At 31.4% G+C, this 13,145-nt stretch overlaps 1 protein-coding gene across 1 annotated transcript; it reads right to left on the bottom strand.

Moving 5' to 3' along the window:
- Nucleotides 1–433: 433 nt before the first annotated feature.
- On the bottom strand, nt 434–5,645 carry LOC145051403 (homogentisate phytyltransferase 1, chloroplastic-like). The gene is made up of 12 exons (XM_078999402.1): nt 5,580–5,645; nt 5,205–5,479; nt 4,873–4,956; nt 4,719–4,793; nt 4,544–4,627; nt 3,744–3,836; nt 3,477–3,578; nt 3,289–3,384; nt 2,659–2,730; nt 1,746–1,841; nt 1,020–1,124; nt 434–668 (listed from the first exon to the last, which is right to left on the bottom strand). The coding sequence occupies exons 1-12, from the start codon at nt 5,641–5,643 to the stop codon at nt 627–629; spliced, it is 1,188 nt and encodes a 395-aa protein (XP_078855528.1). The 5' UTR covers nt 5,644–5,645; the 3' UTR covers nt 434–626.
- Nucleotides 5,646–13,145: the final 7,500 nt, after the last annotated feature.

Here is a 13,145-nt window from a genome sequence, read left to right as displayed (position 1 = left end):
ATTGAACATTTGGAAAAGTCAACGGTTGAGAAAGAGGGGTAACAAGTTCCTTAAACCCCATCCATCTTACTTGATCACGAAAACTGATCGCAATCGTTTTTGTCGGTTCATAAAAGATGTTAAACTGTCGGATGAGTTTGGATCTAACATCAGTAAGAAAGTGAATAATAACAATACAAACATTATCGGACTAAAATCTCATAACTATGTCATTCTAATGCAACTTTTGATATCTATTGGAGTTATAGGGATTTTGTCCAAAGACATCGGTAAGAAAGTAACTAACTGATAACAACCAACTTTTTCTAACATAAATTAAATAACTAATTCTAACAACTTGTAACTAACTGTACACGTTTCAAAGACAGTTGAATGCTAACACATATATATTCAAGCATTAAGCTTTTGGTTATTCATTACATCAATACTACTTGTGGAATCGATCTTTCCGTAATGTATAAACAATAATTCAAAAAAAAAAAAAACAAAACAAATAAGGCTACAAATCTTTTATCTACAAAAATATCTATGGGTAATCATTTCAAGAGAAGAAGATACAATTGAAACAAACAAATTTTGTTACACACAAACATCTTTGACATTCATAATGATATTGATTGTATGATTCATCTTACGAGTGGCAGAAGAAAGTATTCAGCATAAAAAAGCTGCATCAGAAAATTATAGAAATGCTTTAGCATTAATTATTTCATATAAGCAAGGGAAGATATTCTTTGTTTCACTTTTGTTATATATGTGCATTTCCTAGGAATAGAACGCAACAATCATTCAAATTTGAGTTATTAACATGCTCCTTTAGGCCTTTACCAAAAAGATCGTTATACTTCTAAGTTCAAAAATTTATTATAATAGAACAAACTTATATAGATTTGATTGATTCTCTTTTATTTTATATTCTTATGAGTAATTTTATATTCCAATATAATTAATTCATATTATACAATATAAAAGAAAAGAAAAAAAAAACTTGATCATATATAAATCATAACCCCATTTACCTTCCAAAGAAATAAGTACATGGATGATATGGATGATACGCTCTTCAGATCCACTGATTTTGCTCGTATCCAAAGTGTCAAACCCAACACCAAATGACCCAAAATCTATCATAAATTAAAAGTGAAAATCATAATACATAACTACGTGACATTGCGATGATAATTAAGTGACGATGCATGTAATTTTCGAAACATTTTTGGGTTAATAAGGTTTATAAAGTAAAGAAAAAAAAGCTACTTTAGAAGTCTTCTGAGTACGTATTATCCTTTTCGTTTATTTTTTTTAATTGTTTTTGTACATTTATTATTTTTATCTTATTGAGAGCTTTGAATCAAACTCATAAATAAATTAAGTAAAAAACTTTATTATATTCGTAGTATATTAAGGTTTTAGGTTGTTGAATTGCTAATAATTAACTACTAGGCCTGCCTGATTTCATTCGCTGACCTCGAATAATACCAAATAGTTTGATCACTATTCTATAGGAGGTCCATTGGGTGTTGTAATTGGGTAGAATGGTGTCAATCACCTTTCAATTATCCCCCTGTTTTTTGTCTTTCTTTAAAATTGTATCTTCTTTCTTTGCTGCTTGCTAGTCTTGATGTTTTTTAATGCATATTTGTAGGTTCCAAAAAAAAAGTTTAAATACTCTAATGTTTAAGAGTAATTAAGCCTAAACCACATATTTTGATTAATTAATGACACTAGTTTTTGAAATCGTTTACCGTAACATATTTGCTCCAGGTAGATGATGAGGTTGCTCCAATCAAAATAGCAACACCATAAGCGACTCCAAGAAACCAAACGCAACTCCAAAACATCTGTAAAATACCAAAGTGTCACAAAACCTGTTTATTTATTTAGTTACTAGTTTATAACCAGTGAGAACTACGGTTATAAAATTAATTAAACTTTCATAGTAAAACTTTAAATTATTAATCAATTATTTCAAATTAATTATCTTAAATAAATTATTAATTAAGAGATAATTTTTAATTATATAAAATTATAATCATTGATTTAAATAAATACATAAAATTATATCACCATATAATATATATAAATTTTATTTTATTTGTATTCTAATGTTATTTGTAATTAAAGTGTGAAATTTAAAATTTCAAATTTAAAAAAAATAATCAATTATCAATTATTAATTTAATGTAATTAGAATAAAAAATTTAAAATTTAAAATTTAAAATGAAGAATTAATAAGAGAATAAACTTATTTATTTATTAGAATAGAAAGATTTTGGAATATTATAAAGCAATGAAACGAAATATGTTTGTAAAAAGCTATTTTAACCCCAAAAGAACGATGCTTTTTTTTTGTTAATACTAATTCTTATGGTAACACCATATACGAGAAGGATAACTTTACACGATACTTTTACAATTAGGATAATAATAAATTATAACTTAAACGCTTGGCAACGCCTCATTATTGCAATCATATATTTCTTGCGTAATTTGTTCACTTCTTTTTGTGGCATTTTTCAGTATATTAACTTTGATCGATTCTAAATTATCAACGGATTAGAATTGTCCTTTTACTTGTAGTGCCAAAAGCCAAATAATTTGTAACAAGCAAACTCTTTATAAAGAATATGCATATTAATTGAGAGTAATATAACCAACCCGTTCAGGACCGATCTGAGAAGCAAGCGACTTGATTCCATGCATCTCATCTCCTTTAATGTCAGGAATGTCCTATCACAAAGATCGAATTCTATGTTAAAAGAATCCATAATCCTTGAATACAAGATAAAAAAAAAATAATAAATAAATAAAACTTTTTTAGTGTACGATATATATTGCAGTAGATGTAAGACTCATGTGTTATATTTGTTTATTTAAAAAAAAATTAAATACAAAATTCTAAACATTTGAAAAATATGAGTTTATAAGAAAAATGAGAAAATATTGAATTATAAAAATTAAAGTGTTTTTTTTTTTTTTTTAAAATTTAAACAAATAATTTAGATAAATAAATAAAGAAAATTAATGAATCTTTAATTTGGTAATTTTAAAATTACAAGGAAAGTTAATTAATAAAATTGATATGTATTTATTATTGAATATAAATATTATCTATAATTTAATAAAATGAAAAAAAATCATAAAATGACTTGTGGAATAAAAATTATTTTAAAATAACACAAAACTACATATGAAAAAATAAATTAAAATGTAACATTTGACAAAAAGATATTTATTTATTAAGAAAGATTACAAGACGTAGTAGTGGTAGTAGTACCGGTCCCTTACCTTAAATAGTATCAGAACAATGGAGAAGACGAAAAGCATGGCGATGGAAAAAAGGTGACGCATTGAGAGGACTACAACTCTTCCCTTAATGGCGTTCTATAAAATCATTAGAACAAATCACTTTACGTTGAATTATAGGTTATTTTAAATATTTTGTTTTTGACAATAGAAGTTGTCGCCTAAGGTACCTTCACATGCATGTAATATCCAAGTGGAATGCATAGCGCCCGTGAGTTTATCATGTATAAAACAGCGGTATAAGGAAACCTCTTCCATCGTAAAAGTGGCAACTGAGAAATATAATTAAAACATGTTATGTGTTTTCATACTCACTATTGCTAATTTGATTCATATATTTCGATTTTTTGAATATAGATTTGATGTTAGGTGTAATGGTTTTAGAAAAGTCCCGTATCTTTGGATGAGTGACTGAGATATAAAATAAATGTACTCACCACATTGGCCGAATACGCGGTTCCTATCAAAAACCAAACAAAGAGACCACAAAATAGTGGCCAAGAACGAGAAATCCACGTGATTGAAAAACTCTGCACTCAAAGATACACCAAGTGTAAATTGTCTCATTAATAAAAATTGAAAATGTATGACACAAAGTTGCGCTGCAAAGCCCCTTAAGGTGCGTTTAATTGTGGAAAATTGTTTTCATTTTCTATGAAAATATTTTCGGAAAATAGGGTTGAGTTTTCATTTTCAATTTTCAATTTTTAATGAAAAGGCATTTGGTTGGAACGGATGAAGTTTTCATTTTCCATCTTAAAACTTTGGAAAACTGTAAAAATCACTTTTTTAATTTACATATAATTTTGAAAACTGAAAAGAGAAATTAAATATCCTCCTATTTTTTGTTCCTACATATTCTCCTACCCAATGAAATGGTGACATGTATAACATTTAATGCTTACTTATTGAGATTTAATGATATTTTTGGATACTAATATGACACATGTCATCATTTAAATAGGTAAGAGGATTGGTAGATCAAAAGGTAGGAAAATATTTAATTTCTCAACTGAAAATTTTCATTTTCTTAGAAAACTTTGGAAAACTAAACGAACTAAACACGTTTTTTAAATTTCCGTTTTTCTTAGAAAATTTTTTCTAAAAAATTGGAAAATTTTCCACAACCAAACGCACCCTTAGTGTTTGATTGATTCTTCGTAGAAGATCTTTGTCTAAAACAACTAAGATTGATGAAACTAATATATTAAGGAAGTGGACAAATGAGTTTAATTACCATAATAGCCGATATTAAAGTCACAATGATGGCTGAATTCATGGTTAATTCTCCAGCAGCCAATGGAAGATCTGGCTTATTAATCTGAAACATAATATTAAACCTTTTTATGACACTAAGTGTGACAAAGAACTAAAATTGTAAGTGGAACTTAATGAATATATATACAATGTACCTTGTCAATTTCTATATCGCATATTTGATTGAAACCACAAACGTATATTTGCATAAAAATGCCTCCAAAAACTGCCTGAAAATTCTTTATATATAAGGTTTTGAATTTTTTTCGAAATAGAGAGTTGGCATATTATAAGTTAATCGACAATTACCTGTAGTACTTTTGTATAGAACAATGGCGAGATATCCGAAAGCCTTTCAACAGCTACAAGAGACGTTGAAAGCACGCTTAAAACCTACAAAAATGGAATATTTGAGCAAAATATTGACTAATAACAATGAATTAGCGCATTCCAAAGACCTTGGGTTGTGTCTTTTATTTTGTTTTAAACTTATTTTGATAAAGAAACTTCAACACTTTTATATCTGTTTCACCTAAACAATCTAAACATTTCCTTAAAGTCAAATTTAGATATTAATCATATAGTTATATTTATATATCGCATATATAGTTGTGAGATAAATAATTCAAAGCCAAACTTACTGTCGCCATTGCAGCATAAGGTCTTGAAAACCTGAACAAAATATCCATTGCATGTTTTGCAGATTCTTCATGACCCATTGAGTCCGGAGAACTGTTTGACAGAAATGTGTTCGACACAAAACTTGCATTTCGAATATAATTCACATTGTGTGGTCGAAAGAAAACAAAATGTCTGTGAATATATTTTGCATGAAGATTCCATTGGTATTGTTGAATACCAATGGTGGTGTATTGTTTCTTGATTTTACACCTTCCATATAATAAGCATCGTTCTCCTAGTGAAGGTGAACAGAAAGATCAATTGTCATGAAGTATATGCAAAACGTTGTTGTTATTGACTAACATTTAGAACTTGTAATTAAAGTAGAATGTTACCTGAAGCCACTGGATTATTAGGTGATGGAGAAGTCGCAATAGATGTAATATAATGAGTGCCCATAACTTTTCTTTCATTGCAAAAGTGCTTTTGATGGCTTTAGTACTTATATAGCGAACATATACCCTTTTTGTTGCTTACAAAGTGTTTCTAGGTTTTGCTTTAGTACAGATAATATTTATTATTTAAGATTTCAAATAATATGTTTTGCTAAGCAACCATTAAAAATATTATGTTGTTAAAATCAAACACAAATTTGTAATTGTTGAATTTTTAGTGGGTTCGAGATTGGGTGGCTTGGTTAGTTATATGGCTATGTTGCAATGTTATTAAAGTTGTGACCCTTTGTTAACTTCTTAGTAGTTATTTGATGACATTTGTTTTTATTGATAAAAAAATGTAGCAAAAATATGATTAATATAGGTTTCTCCTTGTTACTTTTCCAAATTGAAAGATATCTCTAGCTAGTTATTAAGTAAAAAAACAGATTGCTAGAGGAAGCTTCCCAAAGTGATAATTTTCTTTAAAAACGTCTGAAACATGATCTTCTTCACGTGTATCTTTGATTTGGTTCATGCTGTTGCTTCCGTCAAAAGATATTTGCAATAAACAGATAACAATTTACGTACCATAAGTTATCTTCATATAAATTAAGTTATAATTAAGTCAAAACTTTCTATACATGAGTGTAAGTACAGTTTTCTAGATGACTGATTAATTTTCAATACACGTATGCTAATATATAAATATGATGATATAATATGTATAAAAAATTAATATATGACAATTATTTACTTGTGAGAATAACGTGTTTTAGTTAAGGTTTCGATTAGTTTTTCATTTTTTTTGTACTATCATATCCTTTGTTGGAAGCAACAATCATTTTTACTAATAAAACATTGCTCCAAAGAAAAGAAAAAACATTAGTTCGTTTTGAATTTGGTGGAAGTGGACTTGTAAATAGCAGTGACAGTGTAAAAGAGCTATAAATAAAGAGCGATGTCTTTAGAAATCATAGCTAGGGACCATAGTCATCGATGAAAACAAAATTCTGGCAACAGTTGTAAAAGCAAGTTTATAAAGTGGAATCAAATTTTTAGTTTAATATAATATCGATCATTTTTTAATTAATTCAAATAGAAACTGTTGACATTGTCTTGTTCCAAAAGTATTAGTTTTGTTTATATACTGTCAGCTTCATTTCAGCAGCATTTAATTTCTTGAATCTAGACGAAAACGGTTTTAATTTAAAAATAGACATTTATCATATTAGAACTCAGGAAACATTATTAGCTGTAAGTAAATTGGTCAAAAAGCAATGTTTTGAAGATTTTTTATTTTATATATCTATACTAATAAATAAAACTCATTTTCTGGCCACATGTCATTACCTTATTTATTTAGATACATGGCATTTTAATAGATTTTTAAAATTTATTTATTTCCACATGTAATTTTCTAAGTTATTAACATATCATAACTTATTTCAGTTACAATATTGAGAGAAATAAATGTTTCCTTGAAAAAGAATGATATATTATAATGTAATAAATGTTATAATTAATGAGAGCTCTAAAATTAATATTGATATTAAATATTTATTTTTAATAAAACTCGTGTAGTACACAGGTCTTACACCTAGTATATATATATATATATATATATATATATATATATATATATATATATATATATATATATATATATATATATATATATTAGCATAACTATGGGGCAACAAATACATAAAAGGAGAACAACACTAATCATTTATCTACGTTTGTTGTTCTTTCCTCTATGTTTGTACCATGTGTATACCAATGAGATTATATCATCAGTTACAATAATAGGGGACTTTAACACCATGTTAAAATACTTCTCATTTCTCGTTTTCTATAGTCGCCAAATGAATCTATAGAAGACGACCATGAGTATCTTGCCTGTTTTGTGCAATTACCACAACCTGTTGCAAAGTTAAGAAATTCAACCACGATCACGAATTGTCTTTGTGTAATCACACACCATTTGAGAATCCAATCCAATACCGTTTAAGCAAACTCGCAACTGATAAGAACATGGTCCACTGATTCTACTACATTTTCACAAAAACAACTACTAGAATTGATGTGCACGCCCCTTTTAAGCAAAGTTTCTGCTATAGGAATTCTCCCAAGACTTGTTCTCGATACGAAGCAAGAGACTTTAGCGGAACTATTTTTAACCAAACAATTGATTCGCCAATTGTTAACGTAATTTTTGCATCTATTGTTCACCGAATTGCATCCATAGTGAATTCTCCATCCGACCTAACTTTACATATGACTCTAACATGACACTGCAAGAATTGGTACTCATCAATAACTGAGTTGGATAGCCTCTTTGAAATAAGACATAATTTAGCCGACTCGAGAGAATACAATTCAGGGAATTGATCTTGCAGTGTATGTGCACCTAGCCATTTGTTTTCCATAGTAGTGTGTTATAACCAGATATCGCATGTTGGAAAAAGATATCATCGGGTGGGATACCAAGGTTACTTAGATCATCTAGGACCTTTTTTATGTTTTGCCAAACTCTAGGTAATGTTTTTTTCGCTAGATAGCCCCATGGTTTTCTTTTAAGATTGGGTAATCCAATTATAACCTTACACCATAAAGATTGTTTTTCAGATCTAAGCCTGCATATCCATTTTAGTAACAGTGAAATGTTTTGTGCTTCGAGTGACCCACCACCTTTATCTTTCGAAACCAACACTTTATCCTATGAGATCCAATTGATTTTTTGGCTTTCCATGGAGCCACCCCAAAAGAATCTTCTTCTTATAATTTCAAGATCATCGACAATATCAGATAGGGCTTTAAAAAGCGAGAAATAATATGTAGGAAGGCTTCCCAGGCCCGCCTTTATCAATGTAACCTGACCACCGAATGAAAGGGACTTCACTTTTCGTAGTGATAATTTGGATTGAAAGCGGTCAGTAATGGGTTTTTGTAACACATACATATTAGAGCTAGTAAATTTGAATATTATAAGCATTAAAATTGACTTTTTGATAGAAGATTATTTAGGATAAATAATCTTAACCAAAATTATAGTATACGTGGCAAGGAATTCACACAAATAAAGAACGCCTAAATCTGACTTCGTGAGAGGAGTTATAATTTTTCTAATATAACATCATAATAGTATATGCATCAGAAACCGAAATTAGAATCAGTCGATTGTTAGGAAAAACAATCTAAACGAGAGTTGAAGATCTCGTCAATACCTATCCGTCGATATAACGACAATCTAGAACGGACATTATATAAGAGAGTTGAAGGTTTGTATCAATCTGATACACTTCAAGTATGAATAATGAACGTAAAACTAACCTATGCAAAATAATAAGCAAACAGTAAATAACACATAAGCTCTCCAAATTGTTCTTTCACCAAGAAAGATTTTTTTCTTCACTAAGAAGACAGGTTTGTCACAAAGACGATTGACACAACGCCACGATCACAACATTAGGGTTTGCCCTAATTATATATATATATATATATATATATATATATATATATATATATATATATATACTAATCTATACATGTATATCCCTTGATTGAAGGGATTGTGTCTAATCTATGCTAAGAACCGATCTTATCACAAAGATATCAGATTTATGATCTATTTTATACTTATCTATATCATTACCTAATATACAAAAGATTACAATTGGATAACTAAATTGTAAGTTGACACTGATAAGCTTGATACATTGGCGCTATAGATGTAGTAGATGCTGACATTGATCCATCAGTGTGTCGTGTGTTTGACTCATCAAATCATATGGTGTGACCTTACAATCTCCCCCTATCTGATGATGTCAAAACTAAACTTCTTATGTATATAAGAGAAATGCTTTTGGCTCGTGCTCCCCATGAGAGTAAGAATGAAATCTTAACTCTTGTAGTTTTAACAAATGCTCCCACTAAGAAGATGAATGACTTCTAAAACATTTATGAATTGCAGCAGACGACGGACAAATAGATAATGAGCTTAAGCTGAGCTGAGAACGTTGGCATCAAATTGACTCAACTCCCCCTTATAATGTTATTTTCTTTAGTTCTAGTAGCGAGATTTTCAGCTTTACCAAGATTTTCTCCCCCTTTTTGACATCAGCAGCTAATGTCGAGGAGAATAGAATTTCCATTTCTAGGCAAGTAAGATTGTGATCTCCCCTGATAGCGTGGGCTTAAACTACCATTAATTGACATAATATTGTGAGGTCTCATCAACGTGTGGTCTCACATGCTGAATTATAAATCTCTTTTATCAAAAGAAAAAGGGCAATAGTGGATAGGTGCATGTAATATATCACGGACAATGATATACCCATTGGCACATATTTATCAAGCTCTCATTAGCGTATGGTTCGTTATGCTGAATCATCAAACCTTAAAGAAGAATGTAAGGGCAATAATGGACTGGTGTGTGTGATAGCCTACGGTACATAGACTAACCATCGACATAAACTTCCGAACTTTTATCAGTGTGTAGTTTTACACAGTGAATCCTCAAGTAATGTATTAGAAGACTTTGTCGAGAGAATGGATTGTTTTAGTCATGATGAGGAGAAATCAGCATGAATCAATAACAGTTTAACTCATCAATAAGAAGCGGTTTAAACTTTCATATCATGGAGTAAGTTGCAATCTAGAATAAAAGATTCAACGTTAAATCATAATGTTACCATGTAACATCCAAACTACCAAGTATATTATTCATTTATTTATTTTTGAGATCTAATGAGAAACTCGACGAGTTGGTGCCTCAACTCGTCGAGTAAAGACTGATTTGACCACGTTGGTCTAATAACCGAATCGACAAGTCAGAGAGCCGACTCGTCGAGTTGGCGTTGTATGATGAAACCTTAAATCCTTGGGGTTGGGGCCTATTTAGGAGCACTTATGACCTTATATGCACCTCACCAGCTTCCCAACTTCCCTGTATGAAACCCTAAACGTGTGTAGTGAGCTAATGAGTTCTAAGGCTAATCTTGGAGTAATTTAGTGCATCTTTTGAGGAGAAGAAGAAGGTTATCTAGCAAGGAATGTGGAGGAGCTGTTGGGAATCAGTGCTATATTGTCTAGAGCTTATGTGGAAGGTAAAAAGCTTGCACCTTTCTTATCTAAAGGGTTAGATCTCATGATGATGGAAGTTTAGGGTTCTTACCACATTTTTATTGGGACATTGAGTGCATTGAGTCTATCTGGAGGGCTAGACTTCAGATTTTGACCTTGTGAGGTCCATAGAGTCCAAATGTCCCAGCTTTATTCAACCATGTAAGACTTGTTGAGCATAAACATCTTTATTAGAATTGTGTTGGCATTTTGGAGCAAAATGTGCCATGAAGATTGAAGGTTTAAGTGACATTAGAGCCTTGGGAGCCTAGACCTAGAGTGTGGAGTGGTGGATCTGCCTTAAAAAGTCTAAATGAGAAACTGACTTAAGGGACTCGACGAGTCAAAGAGCTTACTCGATGAATCGGCTAGGGTTTTCCCTGATGAGTCTGGACAAGGGTGACTCGCCAAGTTAATGAGACAACTCGACAAGTTAAGTTGAGTTTTCGTGATGTTCTGAGGAACACCGGGGACTCGGCGAGTCACATAGGTGCACTCGGCAAGTTGGGTCAACATGGACAGTTGACTCGAGTGTTGACTTATGTTGACTTTAGGGTTTGGTCAAGAAAACGTTTATAAGGGCCATAGAGAGGTAAAATGGTCTTTTACCCATCTCAAGAGTTATAAAGAATTTAGCATAATTTATATGGCATTGTGATCTTTATGAGTTAATTAGAGATGCTTTTGACGTGTAGGCGGATATTAGGCTATTCGAGAGGTATCTGGTGTGACCAGAGTGGTATCTATGTGTGACCAGAGGGTCTTTTGTGCTTATTTGAGTTACGTGGTATTATGCATTTTGTCTGTGCGATATATATGTTATACTTACCATGAGTGGTATCTATGTGAGACTTCTCGCTATACTTACCATAAGTGGTATCTATGTGTGACCAGAGGGTCTTTTGTGTTTTTACTGAGATAGGGTCGGAGGGTCCAAACCGAGTTGTGCGAACAGAGGGTCCAAACCGAGCTATGAGACCAGAGGGTCCTCACTAAGACACATGACGAGAGGGTCCATGTCGATTTATAGCCATAAGAGGCTTATTATTTGTGTATGTGGTATTTTGGGGAACTCACTAAGCTTTGCGCTTACCGTGTTGTGTGAAATGTGTTTCAGGTACTTCTTAGGACCGCGAGAAGGCGCCAACATGATTGTACACACCTGTTCGAGACTTTGTTGAGGATTCTGGGATTTGACTTTTATTTGTGGATTTATGTTGACATTTAAGACACTTGTGGCTTTATGAAATATAATATATGAGTTTTATGTGTTTTAAAAAAAATGAAAATTTTGGTTTGAGAATTTACGGTGTTACATACCATGTCATACCTCACACTAAGAGGTCAGAGATATGAACAACCCTTTGTCATTTAGGGACTAGAGAAGTAACTCTTACGCTGATAACTGTGTAATCAGTGTAAGCCATTTTATGCTCAATGTTTCAGCAGAACATGAGACTTGATGCATACGAAAAGCATGCTTCCATGGACAGGGTCAGGTAAAGATGATTAATTTAAAAATAAACACCCCAACCTTTTTATTAATAATTTTTTATTTGGACCATGCAATCTCAGTTTGAGAGCTTAGACAATTCTAGACAATCAAGGTGATAGGGTGACTCAATGTTCCCAGCAGACGGTCTCGCTGATGAGAAACTTCGAGAGATTTTGTAACATACAACAACATGCTTCTAGGAATGATGATCTATCAAAAGTTGCATACTAGGCTAAAAATTGCCACCGTCGGATTCCTTTACAAAATGTTACAAAAGAATAAACAGTATAAGAATACAAACATAAGAATTAGTCAAACAAGAAAATAGTTTTAACATGGAAAAAATGTGCATCTTTTTTAGAAAGGTGGTAAAGACTCATTCCATCAAATCTTTGGAATTGAATGGTCATTAATGCATTTCCATTTTCCAAGATATCCATCCCTTGAATTTTTTGCTATAAAAGAGAACAAAAAAGATCAACCATATCACACAAAAACTACACATTTCAAAATAAACAAGGAAAGAGAATGCCTTTAAACATTGAGGTTCTGCAGATTGATTCCAGGCTTCATGTTGACCAAGAACAAATGAAGAATATGAACCAGTCTTTATAAACAACGAGTTAGAGGGATCTAATCTCTATAACATTCGAGATATGAGAGTCACCAAGACAAAACTCGATGGTTCCATACATTGAGATCCATGAAGGAAGAGAAGGTGGGGTCCCTGTCTTGTTCAAGACACCTTTCGATCTTTGAGGTGATGGAGTTGCAGGGACAACGTCTCTACAAGTTAGTCACGCCAAGTCATGGAACTCTACTTCATCTAATTGCAACCAAAATAGGTTGTACAAGGTGCAGTTTTTAGTATACATTGTAAATACACAGTAAAAGTTGCATACTAG

Source organism: Lactuca serriola, chromosome 5, assembly GCF_051521515.1.
Source record: "Lactuca serriola cultivar US96UC23 chromosome 5, Lser_US96UC23_V15, whole genome shotgun sequence".
NCBI classification, from domain to species: domain Eukaryota; kingdom Viridiplantae; phylum Streptophyta; class Magnoliopsida; order Asterales; family Asteraceae; genus Lactuca; species Lactuca serriola.
Note: the sequence above shows the minus strand (reverse complement) of the source record. Positions and strands in the feature narration are given on the sequence as shown.